Raw genomic sequence first — 24032 nt, 5'->3', positions numbered from 1 at the left:
ACAATATAAGACTAATTTGCCCTGGGGAAATTGGCTCCCGACCTGCTAAAACCAGTTCTTATAATATGCATATATAATGATTATAACATTTGACAGGTTTACACTGTGGGAAAGTTCTCGTGCAACAGCTAAATCAAGTTTGGCAAATACAAAAGGATCGAGCCAATGAAAGAATGCTCTGTTTTGATTGGTCAAGGAGGACAGTGTGTGGAGCGGCAAGGTGGGGCCACGACGGAGAGACGACCTGTCCTATACTGTAGTGGTCGACAGCCGAACTGGTAAACAAGGATCGACTCGCAAAAAAAAGAGAACTATATGTTGACGCAGAGCTGCATGGAATTATTCTGTCACTTTTTTTGGACAACTTTTCTGGACCTGAAGAACAGCTTTTGGGCGTTATTACAGTCGAATAGTGAAGTTATGTTGTTCCTGCAGGCTGCAACTAAAGTGTAGTTTATTGGAAAACCAAACGTCAACATTGCTGTCCCTGCTCAGGCAGGCAGCAGTACTATAGGAATACGGTGTCCTCGTTTGTCTAAATATATCCAGCTGGCTGGGCAGCTTGTCACTGGGTCCCCGGACGGACAGAGAGGAGTGCACTATGAGGCCAGCAGTTTTCTGCAGTCTGCTCACTCACGCGTCCTCCTCGGCGCAGGTGTAACTTTCTACTTATCTGAAGGTACGGTCGGTGAACTACGTAGGGACGCTTGTTGTAGTAGTATGAATATAGCCATACAGTTACTGCGCTTCGGTTTGCAAAACAATCGTCCATCTTCGAACTAGTAAGTGGGCCTATAAATTAACGCTACTTCTGTAATGTATTCAACATGAATGGACTAATTTGTCTGAAGCTCTGACTATACTCCACATGCATGTAATGTTTGGAAATAACGGGCAACCACAGACTAGTGTATAGGTACTGAAAGACAGTGGGACGTAGGCCTATATGTTTTTTCTGTTCCTGCAGCATGCTATAGATATAGGCCTGCCTATATATACCTGATTTGTAACCTGTTCACCTGTTTCTTATTGTCTCCACCAGGCCGAAGGCATGTGGGGAGAGTATGTTTTGCACTCCGTCCGTCCGCGTGTCCGTCCGTCCGTCCGTCCGTGTGTCCGTGTGTCCGTGAACAGCTAATCTCGGCCACCGTTAACCCGGTCGATGCCATATTTTGCACACACACTCCCTGGATGCCAACCATGAACCTCTGCCCCAAACTTTCCAGAACGGCCTGTTATAGCGCCACCAGGAGGCCGCTTTGTGCAAAACAAGTTTTTGCACAGTACACCTACAGATTTTGTCCAAACATCACGCAAATTGGTACACAGTCTCTCTAGAGCCATTCAACCAAACGGGTCTTTCAGATTTATCAGACTCCATCCTGATTGGTTAAGATTGGCTTCCAAAGTTCACAGGAGTGCTCAGTTTCAAACAAAATGCTGCAAATCATGAACACATCGCGTGATTTCCCTGAAATTGTGCACCCACATTCCCACTAGGCCGAGGACGAAATGCCACATGAACAATTTCAACTCAGCCTCAAGGTGGCGCTATAACTGGCCGAAAAGTGTTTTTACCTCTAACTGCACGGATCTGTGGATAACCTGGTGGAGACCTGTGCCCGGAAGGGCACTTTTTCTAGTTGCTTCTGTCTTGCAGTGGGGTATTATAGGCTGGCTAAATGTATCTCTCTGACGTTTGCCTCAAGCTTTATAATGAAGCATATAAACAATTGATTGGAGTAAACTTATTCTGTGTCAGTTGCAGGGCAGTGCCAGTGCATGTGTGTAAACGTCAGACATGCATGCATGCAGAACCAATGGGGAAGAACTGTTCTGTATCAGTATACCTCACACCTGCTCTGTCTGAGCCTCACCATCTGTTGACCAGCATAGCCTCATTTAAAAAAAACACAAAACATTGACTGTGACTGTAGAAGCAACTTGACACAGATAGCCTATGCAGACAGAAATAGAAAGAAGGGATAGCCTGACAGTTGCATAGAGACAACAGCTCTCTCTCGTGCACACACACACACACACACACGCACGCACACGCACACACGCATGCACACACACACACACACACACACACACACACACACACACACACACACACACACACACACACACACACACACACACACACACACACACACACACACACACACACACACACACACACACACACACAGGCCAAAGAAGCAAGTGATTCACATCAGTTAACTTCACATTTAAGACCTCAGGCCAGGAATTAGCAAAGCACTGCAAACACAAACAGGTTCTGTCCCATACTTCACTTTAACAGTGGTGGATAAAGTAAGTATCTGAAAATTCTAAATATACCTGAAAGTAGGCCTATTGGCTTCAAAATGTACCAAAAGTAAAAGTACTTGTTATGCAGAATGTCCCGTTTCAAGTCATATATGGGTGGGTGACGTGACATGGTGTCCCTGGCTGTCCTTAGTGTCACTCATGTATAAATAAGAAATATATTTGTCAAAAACCTTCTGAATATTGTGCAGGACATTATGGTCCATGTGAACATACTCAAGATTAAAACATTTCATTCCTCATTTCTTCAGAATTGTCAACCAAACACAGCAAAACTCATATGGTGCGACTGTCCTGGCCTTGTTTCTCAAAGTAGGAACTTAAATAAAACTAAGGAAAAAAATGCTAAAATTATTTTAAAAATTCCATAAATATAATATAGATGTCTATTTATGAGCCTAATCTTTTCAAAGTCCAAGCATAATGTTTTCAGTCATTTCTGATCAAAAATATTTTGTCCCCCAAACCAAAATCATATTGTGTGACACCATTTTGGGAAATTTCACCAGGCAATTGTTTACACACCCATTGGGATAGAGAGGTACTTCTTCAGTAAGGCTGTTCAGCACTTGCATTACAATAGCATGACAGGTGTCTGTGGTGAATTATCATTTTAACATTTTCATAAAATACGATCTTGTTGGAACGCTGACAAATGCGACTCTTCCAAGTGTCTGTGGGTGTGACACCTTTTTCATTAAAAAAGCTTAAGGTATTAGATTTTTTGGTCATAATTACATGTAAATCTATGTTGCTTTGTTATAGCTAGCATGTTGTTAGCATGCTAATGTGTAGCTAGTAGCCTCAAGGTTATGTTAAGTGCAGAAAACGTAATATGGTGTGACACTTTATCATAATGGTGTGACTGTTTTCCTGTCACGCCATATGACTTTTTTGTCACACCATATGATACAAACTGTAATTTCCTACAGATATAGCAATAAATAACAAAGTCCCATGTTTCTTTTGTCCATTTAAACATTTGTTTTAAACATTTTCACCTAAAATCTGCAACTATCCACAATACATTGTGTTTAATTTCGTTTTATTCAGTCATTGCCATGTTATTCAATGTTAAAGCAATTTTCCTGTTGCTGTTTTTCCTGAGTAATTGTTTAATCAATCTGTAAAGTTCAGTACTCACTAATAAGTAGGTTAAAACACAGTTTGCTTTGAAAAATGAAGATATGATCATACGGTGTGACACTAAATAATTTGGTGTGACGTTCCAAATAGTGAAAAAATCATACCTTTATTAATGATGAAACCATTAATGTTTATGGATTACATAGCAAATAGTCTAAGGAAGAGTCACAAATATTTGTGTAATTTTAGAGAAAGTTTTGTCACAATAAATGCAAAATATATTGAAAGACCGATAACATGGGCCTCACATTGAGTGTTGATTACGAAAATAATATACAGATTTAATATATTTTCACAAAACTATAGTGGATCACAGGTTAGTTATGAAAAGGACTTTGATAAAGTGAGCAACTTAAGAAAGTTGTACTCCATTTTCATTTTATAAACAATTATTGTCATGTCACACCATATGACGATTTTAGGCACAAGTACAACAAAATGCTGAATAAATTCTGATTCCAATAAAATATCTAAAAACAAAATATGTTTCCATAAAGATGAGAGTGAGTAGAACAAAAGTAAATCATTTTTATTCCTGTTATTTAAAGGTATATTCAGTGATTTCACTTAATTCAAATATCAATTATTTTTTTGTTTTGTTGTGATAATCCTCCCTACTATAGAGTGTGCTGACCATATAAGGAGTTCCTCACTGTCCCCAGTTACCCCCTGGGGGTCAAAAACCCTTAGGTTTCGTTTTTGACTCTCTATCCTGATTGGACGAAAGGCTGGGTCCCACAGCCAAAAACGAAACCTAAGGTTTTTTGAGTGAAATCACTGAATATACCTTTAAAGGTTTTAAAAAAACACTTTTTTTGGGGTGTCACGTCACTGACCCATATACAGGTAGGGCTGAAGTGGGCAATGCAATTGTAATAATCATTAGAATCTACAAAGTAACTAGTAACTAAGGTTTTCAAATAAATGTAGTGGAGTAAAAGACCACTATTTGGATCCGATATGTAGTGGAGTAGAGGTAAAAGTATTGGAAATTTGAAATATATACTGAAGTAATAGTACAAGCTACTTTACACCACTGCACTTTAATTGCTAAGTATCCTGGCAGCTGACATTTTAAAATGACCAGCATTCAAAGGTTCACGGTTCAAGGTTGTACTTTATTGTTCCATCTTGTGTACAGGTACATAAGAGCACAACTTATTTTAGTTTGGCTTCCTTCAGACAGTGCAGCAGCGTAGAGAGCGTATAACATTCAAAACAACAAAAACACAGCAAATAGCAAAAAAAAGCACAGGGATAGAATAAAGAGTGCAAAGAAAGAGCAACCAATGAGTAAAAACAATAGTAACATTATGTTTTCCCTGTAGTAGCAAAAGTCATAGGTAAACTTTGTGAACAGCTTCACAAAGGGTTATTCTCGTCTCAGTCCCATGGACATTATTTTGGACAAGCTTGTGATCGTTTAATGATGTCATTACCGTGGGAGGAGGTCTCAGACTCTGTGATTATACCAGTGCTGTTGCTATAGCGCTGTAATCAAGTTGCCAACAACAATGACTGGTTTCTACGTTTTAATCAGAATGCGTTAAGGTTAAGGATGAACTACCGTGACCTCAGGTGAGGGGTTTTCCTTGAATCAATCAATGATTCGGGTTGTATTTATAATATACCACACTTTACCAAAACAAAACCAGGTGGACCACAGAAATTAATCCACATGTAATCTGCATATTGATAACTTGTGTGTCCTGGATTCACGTGTGCACAACAGACACACAGATGGACCTTATAGACGGCTATAACTTCCTGCATTGTAAAAAAAGAAGAGAAATTAGTAGATGGGGGGTACACAAGGGTCTGCTTTCTGCTATGGGTATAGGTTGTCTTTATAATGACATGACCACCTTCAGCAATTGATACTTAGAGCCACAAGAGATCTTTTAGAATCTGGCATCTCCGTGTGTAATCATTCAACAAGTCTGGAAAGAGATCTTGTGTTTCCCTCACTTGATATAACATGTTCCTCGAGAGCTGCACTGATATGTTTTTCAGTCGGTCTGCACACATAATGACGGTGAAAGCATTTGGCCAGTGAGGGTCGACTCTACGGGTTAGGGGGAGTGGGGGAGGGGTGACTTGTTAACTCTCCACACAACATGCACCATTGTTTCTGTCCTCTGCCCCTCCACCGGGCATTGTGGGAAAACAAGAGGGAGGGGAGGGGAGGGGGGTGTCTCAGATTTCCCCGGAGAGGAAGGAGCAGCTCACTGTTTCCTGTTTTGTGAGGCTGGGTTGTTGAAAGCTCTTCCTGTTCGGAGGAGAAGGAACTCAAGGAAGAGGTCACATAATCTGACCCCCGTCCAGCCCATGGTGGTATAGCATGCTTCTGTGTCATGGAAAATGAAAGTCCTCCGTCCCGGAGTTCTGGTTACGCTCGCCACCCCGGCGGTCGGTCGGTGGCCGTGTCCGAATACATTGGCGAGCGGGGTTGTACCAATGTACTTCAAGGACGACATGACATCACCCATTTTCAACCTATCTTCATGTAAAAAATATAAAAATCCTCATTAATACTGCTCATGATAAAAAATGGTACGATATTTTATTATTTTTCAATGTCATGTCTCATAGGAGGACACACACACAGAAAACCGCCTACGAGTGACATCATGAGCAGTTTTTTTCTTCTTCTCCAAACAGGATTTCAACATTTTTATTTAAAATGTTATTAACGCAAGAACAATGGCTTCCATTATAGCATGCTAACTTTCCAGGAACGAAAAACCTTAATGTCACTGATAGGCCGGTCCACCGAGATACAGAGTAGACTCAAGAAGACGTTCTACATGTAGAAAAGGTTTCATCTTTCAAATGTAGCTTTCAAAACTCTAAAAAGTATGGCAATTGAATTTGGACTGATGTGAGAAATTATAATGCTGCCATAGTTAATTATACATTATTTACGTTTGTGTAACTGAGATTGTATTTGGTTAGAATGTCTGGTTCACCACAAATTAAACATAAATTGATTGATCGTTATCAGTTAATAGAAGTCAGATATAGGGGCGCACGGTGGCACAGTTGGTAGTGCTGTCGCCTCACAGCTAGAAGGTCCTGGTTTCGATTCCCGCGCTGGGCGCTGTGGGTGCTGGCGGTGTGCCTCCTCCTCCGTGTCATCAGTGCCCATACCCGAGGCGGGGTTGGCGAAAGGGCCCTTCTGTGTGGAGTTTGCATGATCTCCCTGTGTCCTCTAGGGTAGGCACCCTCACAAAAAACACAAAACATAATAATCATGGTCTCTAAACTGCCTCCCCCTGGCCAGCCAGAGTGCCTGATGGAGGGGAAAGGAACTGGTTGGAATAATGTGTTCCTTCCACGAGCTACGTCCAACCAGGGAAACTCCCCCCTGTCAGGTGTAAAGGAGCAACTTGGACACTCAGGCATGAAGGAAGCATGAGTTCAAGTCCGTTGCTCTCCCCATGTTCCCCATATATGGGGACTAGGTTGGCAGAGGGTGTGTAGAGCCCAGGATCACATTAGATAATTGACACAGGGGTGGAAAATGGGTTACAAAGTCGTGGGATAAAAAAGAAAAAAAGTCAGATTTAGTTTTGTATTGACATTTTTTTAATCAGGGGAGACCATTGAGAGCATATGCTCTCTTTTGCAAGGACACCCTGAGTACAACCCTCCAGCAAGGGCAGAATCCATTATTTTGTACCGGTCTGCCCGTCGGCCGGTGCGATGGGTCGGCCGGTCTGTGGGTGGGTCGGCCGGCCGGATCTTTTTATTTTTTGTACCGGCCGATGGGCCGGCCGGTGCGATAGGTCGGCCGGTCCGTGGATACATGATCACACATACAAAACAACAAATAACACAATTTTACACAAGGTGAAATATAGATGAGCAATGTTAAAAAGAATTAATGCTAATACACTGGGGCTACAAAAAAAACAAGTACAGTCGCTATGTGTTGCATCCTCAAGTAGTGCCTTATACCAATTTGTCCAGTTTCAGAGAGTCCTGGATTTACGTATTTGTTTATACCAGCCTAGGCTACTAGTATAGACCAATAAATCAAATTGCAATGTATTGCTACTTATTGACTATGTGTTTGTTGCCTGTTGCTAGAGGGTATCCAATCACAGGTGTTATCTTATCTACAGGTATCTGAAGTCAGTCATGCCTGTGCCCCCTCCTCCTCCGCCCCCTCCTCCACCACCCCCCGCGCCTAGCGCCGCCCTGCCACAGGTAAGGCTGCACGTCTTCTTTTGCTGCCAGGAGACTGAGCTCAGTGAACTTTTCAAGAATCAGAGTCGATTTCATTGGCACAAGACATTCTCACGCGCGCGACAGAACATGACTTGGTCACTTCAACGGTTTCACACAACAATACGAGGCAATATTACGAATCCAATATAGAAAATTGAAGTGGGAATTGGATAACGGTAAGGAGTCAAGGAACTGTCGCGTCTGATATCCGGAGAAATGTCAGAATCTCGAGCCAAAATGTGTAAATAATTGATGTGATGTTGTAAACGCCATCTGCCTGGCATCACACAGGTGGCTTGGTGTTGATTTGCTACAATTTAGCCCCAGGTGTGAGTGACATGGTTAGACACACTGACATTCTGCCGTAAGTTGAGCTAGATTCGCGTCGATTTTGTGTCCAATGTTATTGTGTAATAGTACTGTAGTACTACAGACTGCTTTGGAAGGTTACCGTATAGTGCACTATATATAGGAAACTTTTCTCCGTGCCAATTAGGCTAATGATGTCTGTCAGCCGGTCAAGGGAGCAGCCGGAGCGGTCTCCTCTTTTCCTCTGTCTCCCTTCTCTCTTCACAGACACATATACTCCTCCCTTCATGCAATTGTAAATACTCACGTCATTCATTCTCACTGACTGTCAACCAAACACCTGGAGGTTATTTGCATTATTAATCAGAGGTACAGTTACTCTCTCACACACACGGACACACGCGCGCGCCACACACACACACACATGCGACGTGCGTGCACACACGTGGCGAGGTGGACAGCAGACACTGCATAGCAGTGTGGTGTCATATTTCTATAACGGGCCCTGCAATGTTCTCATGTTAATTTTGTGCAGTCTGGTCCTGCGCGCACACACACATACACACACACACACACACACACACACACACACACACACACACACACACACACACACACACACACACACACACACACACACACACACACACACACACACACACACACGCGCAGACCATGATTACAATTACAATGAAGCAGACAGACAACTCTTATCCATTGAGACTTCCAGTTGGCCTACATGTGCGATGAGTGGATGGCATGAACCACAGTCCACAATGACAGGGTAAATGGTCAAGTAGAAAGAAATGTAATGCTTCAAAGGAACCGTTAAGGCTGATAACATTACCCAATGTAACATTCAGCCGGCAGGCTAAGCCTGGGAGACATATAAACTGCAATGACGCGCATATCAAACAATGACACAATTATTCCAAACAAAGGCTCAAGTTTAAAATGTTTACTTATTCAGTGCACCAATTACTACAATATACAATTTCCAATAAATATATCTGTAATAAATATGTGCAAAGAATTAAATAAACAGTGAGCTAATACCAAAATAAAGAATCAAAATCAAGTGCAAAATGCACCAGCTCAGCTGGCAAAGACCTACATTTGTAGCCTACTGAAGGCCACCCACATAGGCACTCCAACCAATGAAGAAGCGCCAATGCGGAGCCTATATACACCCATCACCAATCAACGTGAAATAAGTGACTCTTTGGCTCCTATACAGGAACAATGATAATAGGTAAGCCTGTGCGCCACACCTTAACGTAAACTAATGTGTTTAGTGTGTGCACGTGAGGACCTGTGTGTTTGAGCAGAGGGAGATATTATGTGGCGTTTCAAGGTTTATTTCAGATGTTGTTTTCCGAATGTTGCATAAAATGTCCTAGGGGTGAAATTATTAATTGAGTAATAATCAACTGACATAAAATCAATCAAATCAAATCATAGTCATGCCAGTATCATGTCAGTATCATGGTTACAGTAGTATCATGGTTGGGGGTGGCAGTGGCTCAGGGGTAGAGTGGCCGGTAGAGCAGCCGGATGGGAACCGCGAGGTTCCCAGTTCGATACTGGCCTCCTGGACTCCCTAATCGCTCCCGACGTGCAGGTTGATGCCTTGCATGGTTTCCACCGCCATCGGTGTATGTCATACACACACTGTATGAATGTGTGTGTGAATGGGTGAATGTATAATGCACAATCTATGGAAAGCGCCTTGGATAAAGGCCATTTATAATGGTCAGTATCCTGTCAGCATTATGGTCAGTATCATGTCAGTATGGTCAGTATCATGGTCAGTATAATGTCAGTACCATATATGATATTCCATATTATGAAATGAAAAGTAGTTTTTCAGTGCTGCTGCCAAATCAAATCAAATAAAAACAATGATCATGAAAGTAATCATTAGCTGCAGCCCTAAAATGCCATTGTATTTACAATGTCAACCATACAGTAGCCTATATGTATGTATTTCAGACTTTTATATTTTTTTTACATGAATGTTGAGTGGTGTTGTTGTTGTTGGTTTGTCCTGTATCTGTCATGTATCTGTTGTCTGTACTGTCTTATGTTAAAAATAAAATACTTACAGTACAGTATATGTATGTATACATGTACAGTATAAATATCTCAGTCATACAGTAAAATCCTCTTTTGTAACCTCAATAGTGTATACAAATGTAACCAAACAGACCCTAAGCTCTATTTCGTTGTCTGACAAATAGTGAAAATACCTTGTAGGCCTATATTGGCTTTAATCCTTTTGAAAATGTACAAATTCTTTCAAAGTTCTTTGACAAGTCGTCTATGAGGACGTGCCCAAAATAAAGGATGAAAGTGGTTTACGTTATAGCACTGAGGCTTGAGGACTCTTTCCATCTGTGACTTTGACGTTCTGTTTGCTTGTGCTTCTCTCTCCCTCTCCCTCTCCCTCTCCCTCTCCCCGTGTCCACGGTGTTGGTCGGACCCTCCCAAGCTGCAGACCAGCGGAGGAGGAGGAGGAGGCGGCGGCGGTGGCAGGAATGCCCTGCTGGCAGACATCCAGAGAGGAGCCATGCTCAAGAAAGTCACACAGGTCAAAGACTGCAGTGCCCCCTTTGTGGACAGTAAGAGGAAGAAACCCACACATACACACAGCGATTCAGTACTAATGGGTCTCACATGGGCAACTGTCCCGTACAGTGAATTATCCTCATTGGCACCGATGAGGGAAGGGAAAGAGAGACTGGGGTGTATTTGTGTGTGTGTGTGTGTGTGTGTGTGTGTGTGTGTGTGTGTGTGTGTGTGTGTGTGTGTGTGTGTGTGTGTGTGTGTGTGTGTGTGTGTGTGTGTGTGTGTGTGTGTGTGTGTGTGTGTGTGTGTGTGCGTGCGTGCGTGCGTGCGTGCGTGCGTGCGTGCGTGCGCGTGCGTGTGTGTGTTTGGCACAGAAGAAACCTTGGACATTCATGTAAATAGAGAAGCGGTGAAAGTAAAGTCGTGGAGAGGATAAAGAGCAGTTGTTTTGAAACTGCTCATGGGGAGCTTATTATGTCTCCGTTGTGGGCTGTTTGAGTTCAGCGTTTCCTGGGATGACACGCACGCGCACGCACGCACGCACGCACGCACACACACACACACACACACACACACACACACAAAACCAACACGCATACACTTGAGGAAGGAATGCCCCATGGCAGATAAGAGCAGATAAAATGGGCAACGACGGGTGCATATCTTTGGTCCGACGTCCTAACAGTCCGACACGCAATCAGTCCGACACCCTAGCAGAAATAGCAGATCAACAAGCTCGTAGCGCGGTGCCGCACTATGAGCATGTAGATCTGCTATTTTTCGATAGCTAAAGTATACCATATAACCATAATGCGTAAAACACCAAAAGGGGTTCCCGTCCGGCCACGTATGTCGGACTATTGGTACGTCGGACTAACGTATGCCCCCCATGGGGAACTACTGTACATGGTGGTTAAGACAATGGAGTCACGAAAACATGAATGTACATAATTGGCATTTCATGATTTCATATCATAATACGTATGAAGGAAAAAGGTGACTTGTGTGTTGCTTTTTGTTACATTTGTACACTCATTTACAATGAATAGATTAACACTGAGGATATGTTGATTCAGTTTTGATTTCAGTTTTGTTCATCTAACCTTCAAGGGTCCTTTTTACACACTTTACACACCAGTCTTTTTTTGTAATGTACAGGTATATGAATAAAATAAGTACAGTGCTGTCATCTGTACACGTGTATATAACATAACACACGACTGACAGAGTCCTACCAAATTATCCTATCAGTATTGTCATTAACCCATTTTAGACGGGAACACCTTTTGGTGTTTTAAACATTATGTGATAATTTAGCTATTGGAAAATAGCAGATCTACAAGCTCTGCTATTTTTGAAAAATCGTGAAAATCCGGCACAAATCTTTGAATATATATACCGGTACATATATATTCTTTCAGAAGACTTTTTTTTTATTTCGACGTCGGGCCTAAATGGGTTAATAACCACACAGTTAACCCGTTAACTTGTTATCCACCTTGTTAATTCATGTAATTTGTCAAATGCATTTTGTTTTTTAATACTTTTTAATACTTTTTTAATACACGTGCGTTGTTGTTCCCCAGAACCCAAGGTTGGTGGCGGAGACGTGCCCAGCGCTGTCGGTTCTTCGTCAGGAGGGGTGCCACCCACGGCGCCCTCTTTGGGTGGGCTCTTTGCCGGAGGGTTTCCCACTCTCAGACCTGCAGGACAGAGAGATGCCTCAGGGAAGAACCCAGGTTGGTTGGATATTATTACTTGCGCAAGCCGAGCACGCAAGTACTGCGATCGGCAGGGTAGGTGTTGTCCACCGGCCAATAAGGGACCACTATTCTTAATGACGCAACTAATACTGGGCAGCCCGTGCCCTATTGACGATATGCACACCGCTGCCATCTTGCCAGCAAGGTGCTAACTAGGTGTAACTTCTCATAGACAGCCCATTCAACCAAATAGAAAAGTCCTATCTACTTGTATTAAATAACGTCAAACTCGCCAACATTGCAGCTGTACGGAAAGCTTGAATTATCCTCTTTCTATGTGTTTGTTTAATACAATTCCACTGTAGACATGTTATGAGCTCCTTTCTGTCAAGAAATTCCTTGCAGGTGCTGGAGTTTGGAAGTGCTCGTTGACCATCACTCAACAGCCCATGCGTACCACCTGTTTTGAATTTCACATAATGCAGGAGGCAGTAGGAGGTTGCTTTACTGATAACGAGTGCTTCCAAACTCTGACACTTAGAAAAATAATCATCTGCAAGGAATTTCTTGACAGGAAATAGCTCATAACATGTCTACGGTGGAGTTTTATGAAACAAACACTTTGCAGATAGTAAGAGGATAATTCAAGCTTTTCGTACAGCTGCAACGTTGGTGAGTTTGACGTTGTTTAATACAATTAGATACAGTAGGACTTTTCTGTTTGGATGAATGGCCTGTCAGTGGGAAGTTGCACCTAGTTAGCACCTTGCTGGCAAGTTGGCAGCCGTGTGCATATCGTCAATAGACAGTACTGAGGACACACTACACAGCTGATTCCAATTGCAATCTGACATTTCACACAAGGACTGAAAAGACTTCCTGTTGATTGGAAGGTGCCAAGCACTAGATGAGTAGGACGGGTGTTTGTTCATTTATATTTGTATTATGCGTCTGTCTTATTTAGTACTGTGTATATGAATTGGCGCCAGAAACAGTTACTTTTGTTAATTACTTTATTTAGTTAGGCAGGTTTTAATTAATTGGGTTACCACGTACTGATTATGATTTATATATGATATAGTTTGACTCGAGGCTAGTCAGAGACAACAGCATAGGGGAGAGCTGCCAGGGCCTTTGTGAAAGGTTTAGCCTGTAACCAGTATCTTTAAGTGTACCCCCTCATCCTCGCAAAGCATATTTACAACCTTACATTTAGATGCCATTGGAAATATTTGTATTAAACATTTTTAATCAAAGTTGCAACACATTTTCACAACATGTGTGTATAAGGGATAGGCGTCATAAGGCGCCATGTGGCATGGAGAATAGACGTAGACCTATTTGAAACGGATGATAGCTTGATGTCACAGGCTCAGCATGACGTCATATCGCCTTCATATGGCGTAGACCGCAGAGAATAGAAGAGAACAGCTTTTAGTACATATTTGAAAGGCGGTATCTAAAGGTAGACTTTGGACTTTGCTTTATTGACCTCACCTCCCCAGCTCCCAAGGGGAAATACAGATCCTTAGGCTATAAGGCTTCCCCAAATAGGAGCCCTTATACTCTTGACAGTTCCCTAGAAATATAGGAGAATCTCTATTACACTCAGCCTCTCTGCAGCACTCTAACTGAAAGTGACTGCATATGCGGAGTCTGTTTCATTTCTATCCGAAAGCCCTTGAATGATGGAATATGATTAAGGATTACTGTGATTGTGGTATACTCACATATCACACATATCATAATTCACTGGCTAATATGCGTCGGGCACCCCACTTTGGGAACCGTGGGTCTAGTGAACTTTTGGAGGTAATAGCCGTAGCCTGAAAACCCACCTTTTCAGACTCCATCATGGCCCATAGCACTTACCCTAACCCCTTAGATAGCATTTATGTTGGCTTAGATAGCATTTTATACAGACTTATAGCATGTTATGTAGACAGCACTATAATTGTATTGTATTTAGTCATAGCACGCCATAGTACATATGTATAGCATAGTAGTAAATATGTATAGTTTATATGTATAGTGTATGTATAGTTTCATTATATAGATATTCCACTGTTACTTTCTTAGCTTACGCATGTTTCATGATAAATACTTTTATGTGATGTATTCCCATGCTTTTGTTCTTGCTTAAATGTAAGTCGCTCTGGATTAAGAGCGTCTGCTAAATGCCTAAATTGTAAATTGTAAATAATAATACCCCAGAATTTCAGTAGGTCTATTGTACATACAATTATTTTGGACAGACGGCCATCATGAATTCACAGCATACCTTTTCTCCCAATTTTCGCCTTATACCTTAATCTTCAGGACAGGAACCTCTTTTGGTGTTTTAAGCATTATGATTATACTTTAGCTATATTGAAAAATAAGAGCTAGTAGTATTTTTTAAAAATCGTGAAAATGTGGCGCAAATCTTTGAATATATATTCTTTCAGAGCGATTTTTTTAAACTCAAATCTTTGCTTCTGGGGCCTTCTATAATAACAACATATTTTCAGAAGGGGGTCGGCGGCCAATTACATATATCTTTTGGGGTCCTTGACATGAAATAGTATTAGAACCACTGACATAGAAACATAGGTTTTTCACAGAACTGTCATGATTTTGACATTTTAGTAGAATCTGGTCTCAGTCCTGAATGGGCGGGAACCCCTTTTGGTGTTAGCATTATGTTATGCTTTAGCTATTGAAAAATAGCAGATCTACAAGTTCATAGCGCGCGCTACGAGCTTGTAGGTCTGCTATTTTTGAAAAATCGAAGAACGACTGACATAGAAACATAGGCTTTTTCAGAAAACTGTCAGGATGTAGAAGACATTTTTAGAATCTGATCTCAGTCCTGAATGGGCTTAATTAATCATAAACGTGTACAATCACGGCACTGCTGACCCCTGCTGGTTGGTCCTGAGGATGGTATATACACACGTGGAATGGCCTGCCAGTGAGGAACTAATTATACAGCTGGAGGACATGCTGTAGTGCCGTGCAGAGGAGAGGAACACCCTATTCCTCATATAGTTCAGCACGGGGTGGCAGTGGCTCAGGGGGTAGATGCTGTGGGATCCCCCAGAGTTAGTGTCGAAGTGACTCCTTGAGCGAGACTCCGGAACCCCTAATCGCTCCCGATGAGCAGGTTGGTGCCTTGCATGGTTTCTTCCGCCATCGGTGTATGAATGTGTGTGTGTGTGTGTGTGTGTGTGTGTGTGTGTGTGTGTGTGTGTGTAAAGCGCTTTGGACCATTTACCATTTATAGCACACTTACCGACAGGCACCCTTGACCAACCTGTAGCCATCCGTCACTAGTGCAGCGACAGAGATTGCCCTCCCGACCCCGACCTCTCACACAAACGTAAAAAACCATTATCTCAGTACCGACGGCTGGCCGAGCCGGACGAACCGCGTTGGCCTCAAAGCCCTCGTCTCCGCAGTGGTGTGCGGCCGGGGCACTCTCTCCCCCTTGCGCCACACGAGCGCCGGCCAACGTTCACTTTCATTGATTGAAAATGAAATGTAGGTCAAGCCGAAACTGGTGAATAATTCAACCCCTATCCATGGTGGTAAACGGTGGCAAAGAGTTCACGGCTCAGCTCGGTGCACAGAGAGAGTGATTTGCATTCGGAGCGTTCTAGAAGCGCTGTTTGGAAGTACTTACTTAAGGATGGGTTCTAGTCAGTACATCATTTGAATATTATTTCGCATTTCATGTTTATCAGAGTACAGGTCACTCCATTCTGTGTAGTGCAAAACTAGAGTAATTAGCTGAGGGAAAGTCTCAAACACTTCAGCAAGGCATACTCTTCTATTATTCATACATGCAAATGTGTCCAAGTGTTTGCATTAATGTCCTCTATGAAACTTAAGCGCTGTTACAAGCGCACTGGCTATAGCTCTAGTCATTTTGACATCAATTACTGTAGCTTCAGTTCAGCTGAAGTGTGAAAAATGGGGCAGACAGAGGAACGTGTGAAAAATGTAGACATGTTTAGTACATTACATGCTTCTTAAAGCATAATTCAAATTAGATTTCTTCTTTTGCCTTATAGGTTTTTAATGGTACTCCCAACTTTCAACCCCTGAATTTACCAGGATCCACAATTTATATAATACTCTATTTCTAATGTTATTTGGATGAACCTAAGGAGCATAAAAAAACCTTGAACGATTACTTTTGCAATTTCTTTTGGGTCAAATCTTAGATTGACTGTCCTACACCAACACCCCAGCACCCCTCTCCATGCACCCCTGTGTCCCTGTCAACATTCAAACAAACCAAATCAAGTTTGTCACAACGCATCAAATTGCGCAGTGTTGCACTATAAGTATCCCTGTCTGATATAATAATATACATTTAACGTTCTGCTCTCTGTGTGTGTTTTTGTATAGTGTTCCGATCGAGCTCGACCATCGGCCTGAAGCCCCTGTGGAACCAGCCTCCGTCACCAGACGCCGTCGGAAGCGCCGCCGCCGCCGCCCACCACCACCCCCACCCCAACACGGCGTGTTCATCCTCCGCTCCTCCCTCGCCATCTCACAGCAGCAAGCGTTCCCCCTTCGCCCCCACCTCCTCCCCACCCCCACCTCCACCTCCTCCTCCTCCCCCCGTCCCCATCTCACCTCCACCACCACCACCACCTCTCGCTTTCTTCTCCACCTCCTCCCCCCCTCCGCCTCCCCCTCCTCCCCCTTTCTCCTCCTCCTCCACCTCCCCTCCCCCCGTCCCTGTCTCCCCCCCTCCTCCTCCCCCTCCCGCCTTCGCCTGCACCTCCTCCTCTTCCCCCCCTCCGCCGCCCATGCCCTCCTCTCCCCCGCCCCCTCCCCCGCCCCTGGCCTTCCAGGACCGGCCCCCCGGCGGCGGCAAGCCGCCGCCCCCCGTTCCCACCGGCCCCCCTCCTCCTCCTCCCCCTCCTCCTCCCCACCACTCTCAGGTGACCCGGCCCACCTGGCTGCCCATCCACCAGCATGGCCAACAACAGCAACAACAACCCTCCACGCCGCCACCTCCCCCTCCTCCTCCCGCCGTCGACCGCTCCTCGGGGTACTTCTACCCCCCTCCCCTTGTCTCCGAGCCCCCCTCCAGGTTCCCCATACTGCGGGACAGCAGCCCGCTGGGGCCCCCGCCCCCTCCTCCTCCTCCGCCTCTCCCCGCCTCCTACGTGCCCAGCTCCGCCTCCTTGCTCCTCCTCCCCCCTCCTCCGCCCAAGGCGCCGCCCGTGCCCTCGCCGGCGGCCATGTTGTTGCGTCCCATGGGCATGCCCCCCCCCCCTCTGCCGCCCTCCTACCCCTGCACGGCGCCCACGCGGCGGCCGCCCGCCGTGCCCAGGAGTGCAGGTGTGTGTGTATTAAGACGCGAAGGTCCGTCATGGCCGTCCGTCGCTCCCACTTTACACACTGTGCAATTTACACTGGACCTAGAGTAAAGTGTTTGGTCAATGCCTACATTGTAATTGACAATTTACAATAATCATGTAACTGTGATTTCTTTTTTTTTGTCCCACTTTTTTGGAGTAGCAAGTCAAATTAGTACTTATACTTAACCCATTCTGACCTGAGATCAGATTCTAAAAACATCCTGACAGTTTTTTGAAAAAGCTATGTTTCTATGTCAGTGGTTCTTCGATTTTTCAAAAATATCAGACCTACATGCTCATGCACAGAGTGCCGCGCTATGAGCTTGTAGGTCTGCTATTTTTTAAAAATCGAAGAACGACTGAGATAGAAACATAGCTTTTTCAGAAAACTGTCAGGATGTAGAAGACATTTTTAGAATCTCATCTCAGGTCAAAATGGGTTAAGATCTGGTTGCAAAAGGGGTGAAGTGGCCCTTTAATACTTGTGACGAACGTCTGGGGTTTTTTCCTCATTCTGTGCCCACAGGCGCAGGGCGTCTGGCTCCGCCCCCTGCTCCCCCAGCGCGCTCGCCGTCCACTGAGCTGTCCAGCCGCATCCCTCCACCTCCACCACCTCCACCTCTCGCCCCCTCCAGCCTCAGGAATGGACACCTCCACAGCCTGGGTGAGACACACACACACACACACACACACACACACACACACACACACACACACACACACACACACACACACACACACACACACACACACACGCACATGTACTGTATGCCAGTGGTTCTCACAGTGGGGTCCGGGGACCTTATGGGCCTGTATAACACTGAGAGTGTACATTTAACGGGTCCATTTGGTTCCATCTGTACACTCTCAGAGTTAAATTAACATTGATTTTACAATATAAATTGGGGTCTCAGAGATAATAAAAAAATGCCATTAAATGGGGTCCGTATAGACTCATGCCGTAGGCGTAGACTAAAGCCAGAAAAATCTTCTCTTATAGGGTACCTGGCAACTTTTTTTCCGCCCACACCTTTCAACAGCACTCAAAACAAGTATTATTTTAATTGTGGGTGAACACCAGTAGAATTTGGTGAAAACCGGCACTGTTTTTGTCACGATATCTGTCTGTTGTATACTTTTATTATGTACTGTAGTGTTGCCCTATAGTGTTTCCTGTTCTGCCTGTCTTGTCTCACCTCCCTGTGATTACTAGTTTTCTCCACCTGTGTCCTGTTAGTCTCCCAGCCAATCCCAGTGTTGATTGTAGTTCTGTTGCACCTGTGTCTAGTCTATATAAACCTCCCTGTGTTCAGTGTTCCCTTGTCAGATTATAAGTCAATGTTACTGTGTATGTCCTGCTACACTTTACTGTGAGTTTTACGTTAATAAATATATTGGACTGCATCAGTTTGCCTGCCTGGTTCTGCTTCTGGGTCCTCACCTGACACACCGTGACAGTTTTAGAGATATTTGTCGGGACTTGAGACACCAGGCCGTCTGGTCACCATAATGTATGCGTGTGTGTCACTTTGTGGTGCCACAGATCGAAAGCCCATACATTTTTCCCATAGAGATTTCCCGAAAATATTGATATAAATTATTTTAAGCCTGGAACCAAGCCACGCAGGCTCCTGGCGAATCATGATGACCATGAAACCATTTGATTCTGTGTCAATAAACTGTTATGACAAGTCTTCTATAGCTTGTTAATTGTGGCTAACTACAGTTAAATCTAAGAGCACGTGTCAGTTCCATTCCATGGGAGCAAAGGGACGGAGCTGTCCCGTTGCCGACAGCCAATAGGAAAGAAGCGCCGTGGTTGTTGCTCGAGCCACACAGCATGAATGAAAAGGGTAGTTTTAAATAGCACAGGGAACTGGTTAATGGCAAGAATAGTATAGTTGTTTTTCTCCCATTTACACAACAGAGCAGGAATATTGTTGGGAGAGAGTAACCTCGCCTCACCAGGCTTTCCACCACCTCGTTTCAAACGTCCATATGATCGTATGACGTAACGATATCATCCGCTCCCGACAGGATCGAAATGGTGCCCAGAGAGAGAAGGAGAGTGAAACGGAAAATGGTGAAACGAAAACATGTGATTGATTGACACGTCACTGGCGTCACTGGAGTGCTGAAAAAGGTTGACTTTGCTCAACTTTTTGATTTGCAAGCGCGTCATGCAGCGTCATTTGCAGCGCGTCATGCAGCGACAGGTGTCGGGTGTCAGTTTGTATTCCTCCCGTCACTGGCAGTGGTTTCCAAACTTCCCATTGAAAAAATGACATGTAGCCTGTCGCTTTGTCCCCCGCTAGTGTGAACATATAAGAAAGAAGCGTATGGTCCCATCTGCATCAGAGAAGGGTTGTAGCCAGTGCATGTCCAAGGCGTCGAACGTATCAATTCAACACAAATCAAGAATGTAGTTCATTCGCCTGTACATTGGAGTGCTTGGCTCTCTGGAGAAGAGAACTACAAGCCAAAAATGCCTTCCTTCCAAGTGGGTTGAAGCACCGTGCTTCTTTCCTATTGGTTGACCCCCCGGGGTCAACGTTCACCAGCGTTGAACTCCACGCTTCAGATGAAGTGTCCTGTCAAACCGCCGCAACCAGACACTCAGCACCCCTTGCTCCCATATAGAATGGAAGTGAATGGAATGCTGATGCATCGGAAGCTTTTGTGTGACTGTGTGCCCCAAAGGCATGGCAGTGTGTTGGGTCCTTGGAAATGAAGAACTCTGATCTGAGAACTGTGGCTTGTCGACTGGCCTATAGCTTTAAGCCTGTCACACAGGTTCGCTCTGTCCCATTCGTATCGACACAGTCGACTGCTAAAGTTTGTCTCATAGTGCTATACTTAAGGCAAGAAGGTTGCAATGGTTGCGTCCCACCGTCTCTCCGCACGACAAATTTGTACCTGCAGTAATAGTTGTGCCGATATCGCACATATGCTATAATAGCTGATCTACAAACTCACAACACGCTGCGGTGTAGCCTGGACCTAAATCTTACAGATTGTAGCTTTGATGAAGATACAATGGCAGACTTTAAAAACACGTATATCCCCCCCCCCCCCCCCCCCGCCCCCTCAGATGACTTTGAATCCAAGTTCCAGTTCCACCCCGTGGAGGACTTACCCCCTCCTGACGAGTTCAAGCCCTTTCCTCGGAGCTACCCCAGCAAAGAAAACAGAGGTATAGCCAACTGAACAGCAGCAGCAGTGTCTGATGACACAACACAACACAACCACAACACAACACTCATTTGCTGATGACAAAACAATTAGCTCCATTGACTTCTCTAATTTCCTCTCTCTCTCTCTCTCTCTGTCTCCTTTCTCATCCTTCCTTTATCTTTCCCAGCGTCTACAGTGAACGCCAAACCACCTGGGATCAGGACACACCTCCGATGAGTCACAGCACGCACGCACACACACACACACACACACACACACACACACACACACTCACACACACACACACAGAAAGCAGCTGACCTCTGGGCCTCTAGCCCCTGCTAAAGACGGGAAAGATGGGAAACTAATGAGAATGACAGTGGAAAAAGCCTTTTGTCTACATGCAGGGTTTCAATGTATTGTGTGCTCAGAGTGTCTCATAAATTAGGTCACTTTTGTCTGTCTGTGTGCGTGCGTGCGTGCGTGCGTGCGTGTGTGCGTGCGTGCGAAGGAGAGAGAGAGAGATAGTCTATGACTGTCGAGTGCTGAACTGTGTCCCGCCCTATACTCCATGTGACCCTCTAACCTTCTCCAGTGTGGAATGTTTTGAATGTGTGTGAGAGGAGGGCTACAGTGCTCTCTCTCTCCCATGCTCCCCGTCTCTCTCTTTCTCACACACGTACGTGTGAGTGTGCGCGCACACACGCACGCACGCACGCACGCACACACAAACACACACAAACGTGGTCACACATGCGCGCACACACACAATCCAAGGTCAGTGCCTTACCGTTGCTAAATTTAGCTTGAGCAAACAGCAGAATGTATAATTGCCCTCTGTAGGTCGATGACCATCTCCATATTATATTATAACTGGCCTACATTGTTCTACAGCTCTTTCAAAACCAAGCTCCTCTCTCCCTCCCTCTCTCTCTCTCTCTCTCTCTCTCTCTCACACACACACACACACACACACACACACACACACACACAGTACACAGAGTACAAAGCCGTATTAAGCAAAGTAAACATATCTAGGACATTTCATTTGTGGTGCAGATTCTAGAATGTTTAGAGCACATGACGTGTGTCCACCAAAGGCAAAGCTCTCCCAAATATCCAAATTCCTCAACCCCTTCAACCAAAGCAATACTCAGGTGAATATTATAAATAGCTCATTTTGTTATAGCAATATACACATACCCAATAAGTGTGTAGACTATGAACTCTGGCTGCAGTGCACAATAAAATCCTCGATAGCGATAATTCATCCATTTGTAAATCATCACTAATGCTGCGTCCACACTGGCGGATGCAAAAGATACAAAGATACACTGCATATTTGTAGCTTTGTATCTGTAAATCATTTGGTTTCATTTTCCACTGAGTTAATTCTTTGTTAAGAATCTGCATTACTTCATTTACAAGAAGTTTACACATTTACAGAGAATGTAGAAGAATTGTTATTTTGATCGGCATTTTGCCTGTTATCTCGCCCATGGAATTCCAGCATGGAATTGTGGACAAAATCTTATCCAACTATAAGAAATTATTCTTTCGTTTTAGGTCTGAGAGGCTAAATGTCATCAAACAAATGGTCGTCCGTGGCTAAAATGCAGAATATATATGGACCTTGATATGGAAAGGGTTGAAAAACACTGCTCTAGCCTGACCCTGTTTAACCCATTTTGACCTGAGATCAGATTCTAAAAATGTCTTCTACATCCTTACAGTTTTCTGAAAAAGCTATGTTTCTATGTCAGTCATTTTTCTAAAATAGCAGACCTACAAGCTCGTAGCGTGCCACTCGGTGGCACGCTATGAGCATTACATAATGCTAACACCAAAAGGGGTTCCCGCCCCAAAATGGGTAGATCAATATGCAACATCAGGGTGAATAATTATGCAAAGTGGATCAGTTATGGCTCAAAGTTGTAAGTACACCACCATTGAATGCATTACAGACATTCCACGTTTACTTCTTATTCTCAGAGACCCTATAAGGCTAATACTTTTGACTCTACCAAGGAACAAGAGGTTGTGCAGTAAAGTATAAATTATCCAGAAAATAATCACTGGAGAATTATGAAAATGTATTTTGTTGTATTTGAGTGCTTCTTCTTCTTTCTTTTTTTTTTACTTCTGTCTGTATGTTCCTTATATACTGGATGTACTGTATACTCACTACTCACCGTTTCATTTTCATATTTTATTACAGTTCTCAACTACTGTCCGAAGTTGTAATGGGGTGAGTGAATTCAGTCCACTGTGGATTAGAGTTCCACAGGAGTTGAGCGCCTATTCCAGCACTAACACTTGTGAATACAGTGCCATCTACTGGTCAATTATGAAAAGTATTATGATGGTTCTGCCACCAAATAAACTACTGTATTTTGTTTTGTTTAAAAAGCTCTCGTGGTAATTTTATTAGTTCTTCCGCAGACATTGCAAAAAAGAAATCCTATAAAACTCACATTCATTCATGAATACAGAATTGTTACTGTGATCTTGGACCGTACTAGCATTGATCTATGTACATGAATAAGTCACTCGTCAATCGTTTTAAGGCACATAAAACCGCAAAGATTCAACTCATATGAACAACCAGCTGCTGGGAGCATAGCTTCTCGCTTTCTAGGAATGTACATTGTTTTTTTTCCTCATTATTATTATTGAAAAGTGTATCATGCGGCAAAGTATAAATTAGCGGCAGCCTAAACTCACTAGTCTGCTTCATTTACAGTGATTATAAAAAGGTATTTGTGGGCATTACATAAAATGTATTCTCCAATACTTTGTTATACAGAGGAGTTCGAAAGAGTATCCTTTTTAATACTATTTTGGACAGAAAAAGATGAATGATATGATCATATAATCAATCTGTAATCTGTTCCAACATGAGACAATAACAATTGATTATATCTTTGGAGAGGAGCTTATCCTGTGTGTTGGGGAAATCAGAACAAATCTGCACTCAACTACAACAAATAAACTAAATTAATCAGATCATTAATTAACCACTTTGAACCTTGGTATCTCTATTCTTGGCATATCATAATAGGCAAACATTTGCCCCCAAAAAAGATTATCTACAAGCTCATCACTTTGTGAGCTTGTAGATTTACTATTTTTGGCAAAGATTTGGTGTAGGGGGGGGAGAAGAAATGGACCAAGTACGGACCCCTGCAGGATCCAGTCAATGAAG

General features: G+C 43.7%; 2 protein-coding genes across 3 annotated transcripts in view; one reads left to right on the top strand and one right to left on the bottom strand.

Moving 5' to 3' along the window:
• The window catches only part of LOC310867021 (cytochrome c-like), a 453272-nt gene that overhangs the window by 347170 nt on the left and 82070 nt on the right, over positions 1-24032 (bottom strand). The gene's annotated exons all lie outside the window — the stretch shown is intronic.
• Positions 265-21862, top strand: wipf3 (WAS/WASL interacting protein family member 3). 2 transcript variants are annotated; one of them, XM_083776743.1, is made up of 8 exons: positions 265-679; positions 7608-7692; positions 10514-10643; positions 12177-12329; positions 16689-17633; positions 18180-18317; positions 20745-20846; positions 21015-21862. In XM_083776743.1, exons 2-8 carry the CDS (start codon positions 7624-7626, stop codon positions 21062-21064), a joined length of 1587 nt encoding a protein of 528 aa, XP_083632869.1. In that variant the 5' UTR covers positions 265-679; positions 7608-7623; the 3' UTR covers positions 21065-21862. The 2 variants fall into 2 exon arrangements, with proteins under 2 accessions (XP_083632869.1, XP_083632870.1); XM_083776744.1 differs by having other exon boundaries at positions 265-782.

Source organism: Protomyctophum parallelum (assembly GCF_964188405.1).
Source record: "Protomyctophum parallelum genome assembly, chromosome: 1".
NCBI classification, from domain to species: domain Eukaryota; kingdom Metazoa; phylum Chordata; class Actinopteri; order Myctophiformes; family Myctophidae; genus Protomyctophum; species Protomyctophum parallelum.
The sequence above is the reverse complement of the archived record's forward strand: the minus strand, read 5'-3'. Positions and strand labels throughout refer to the sequence as shown.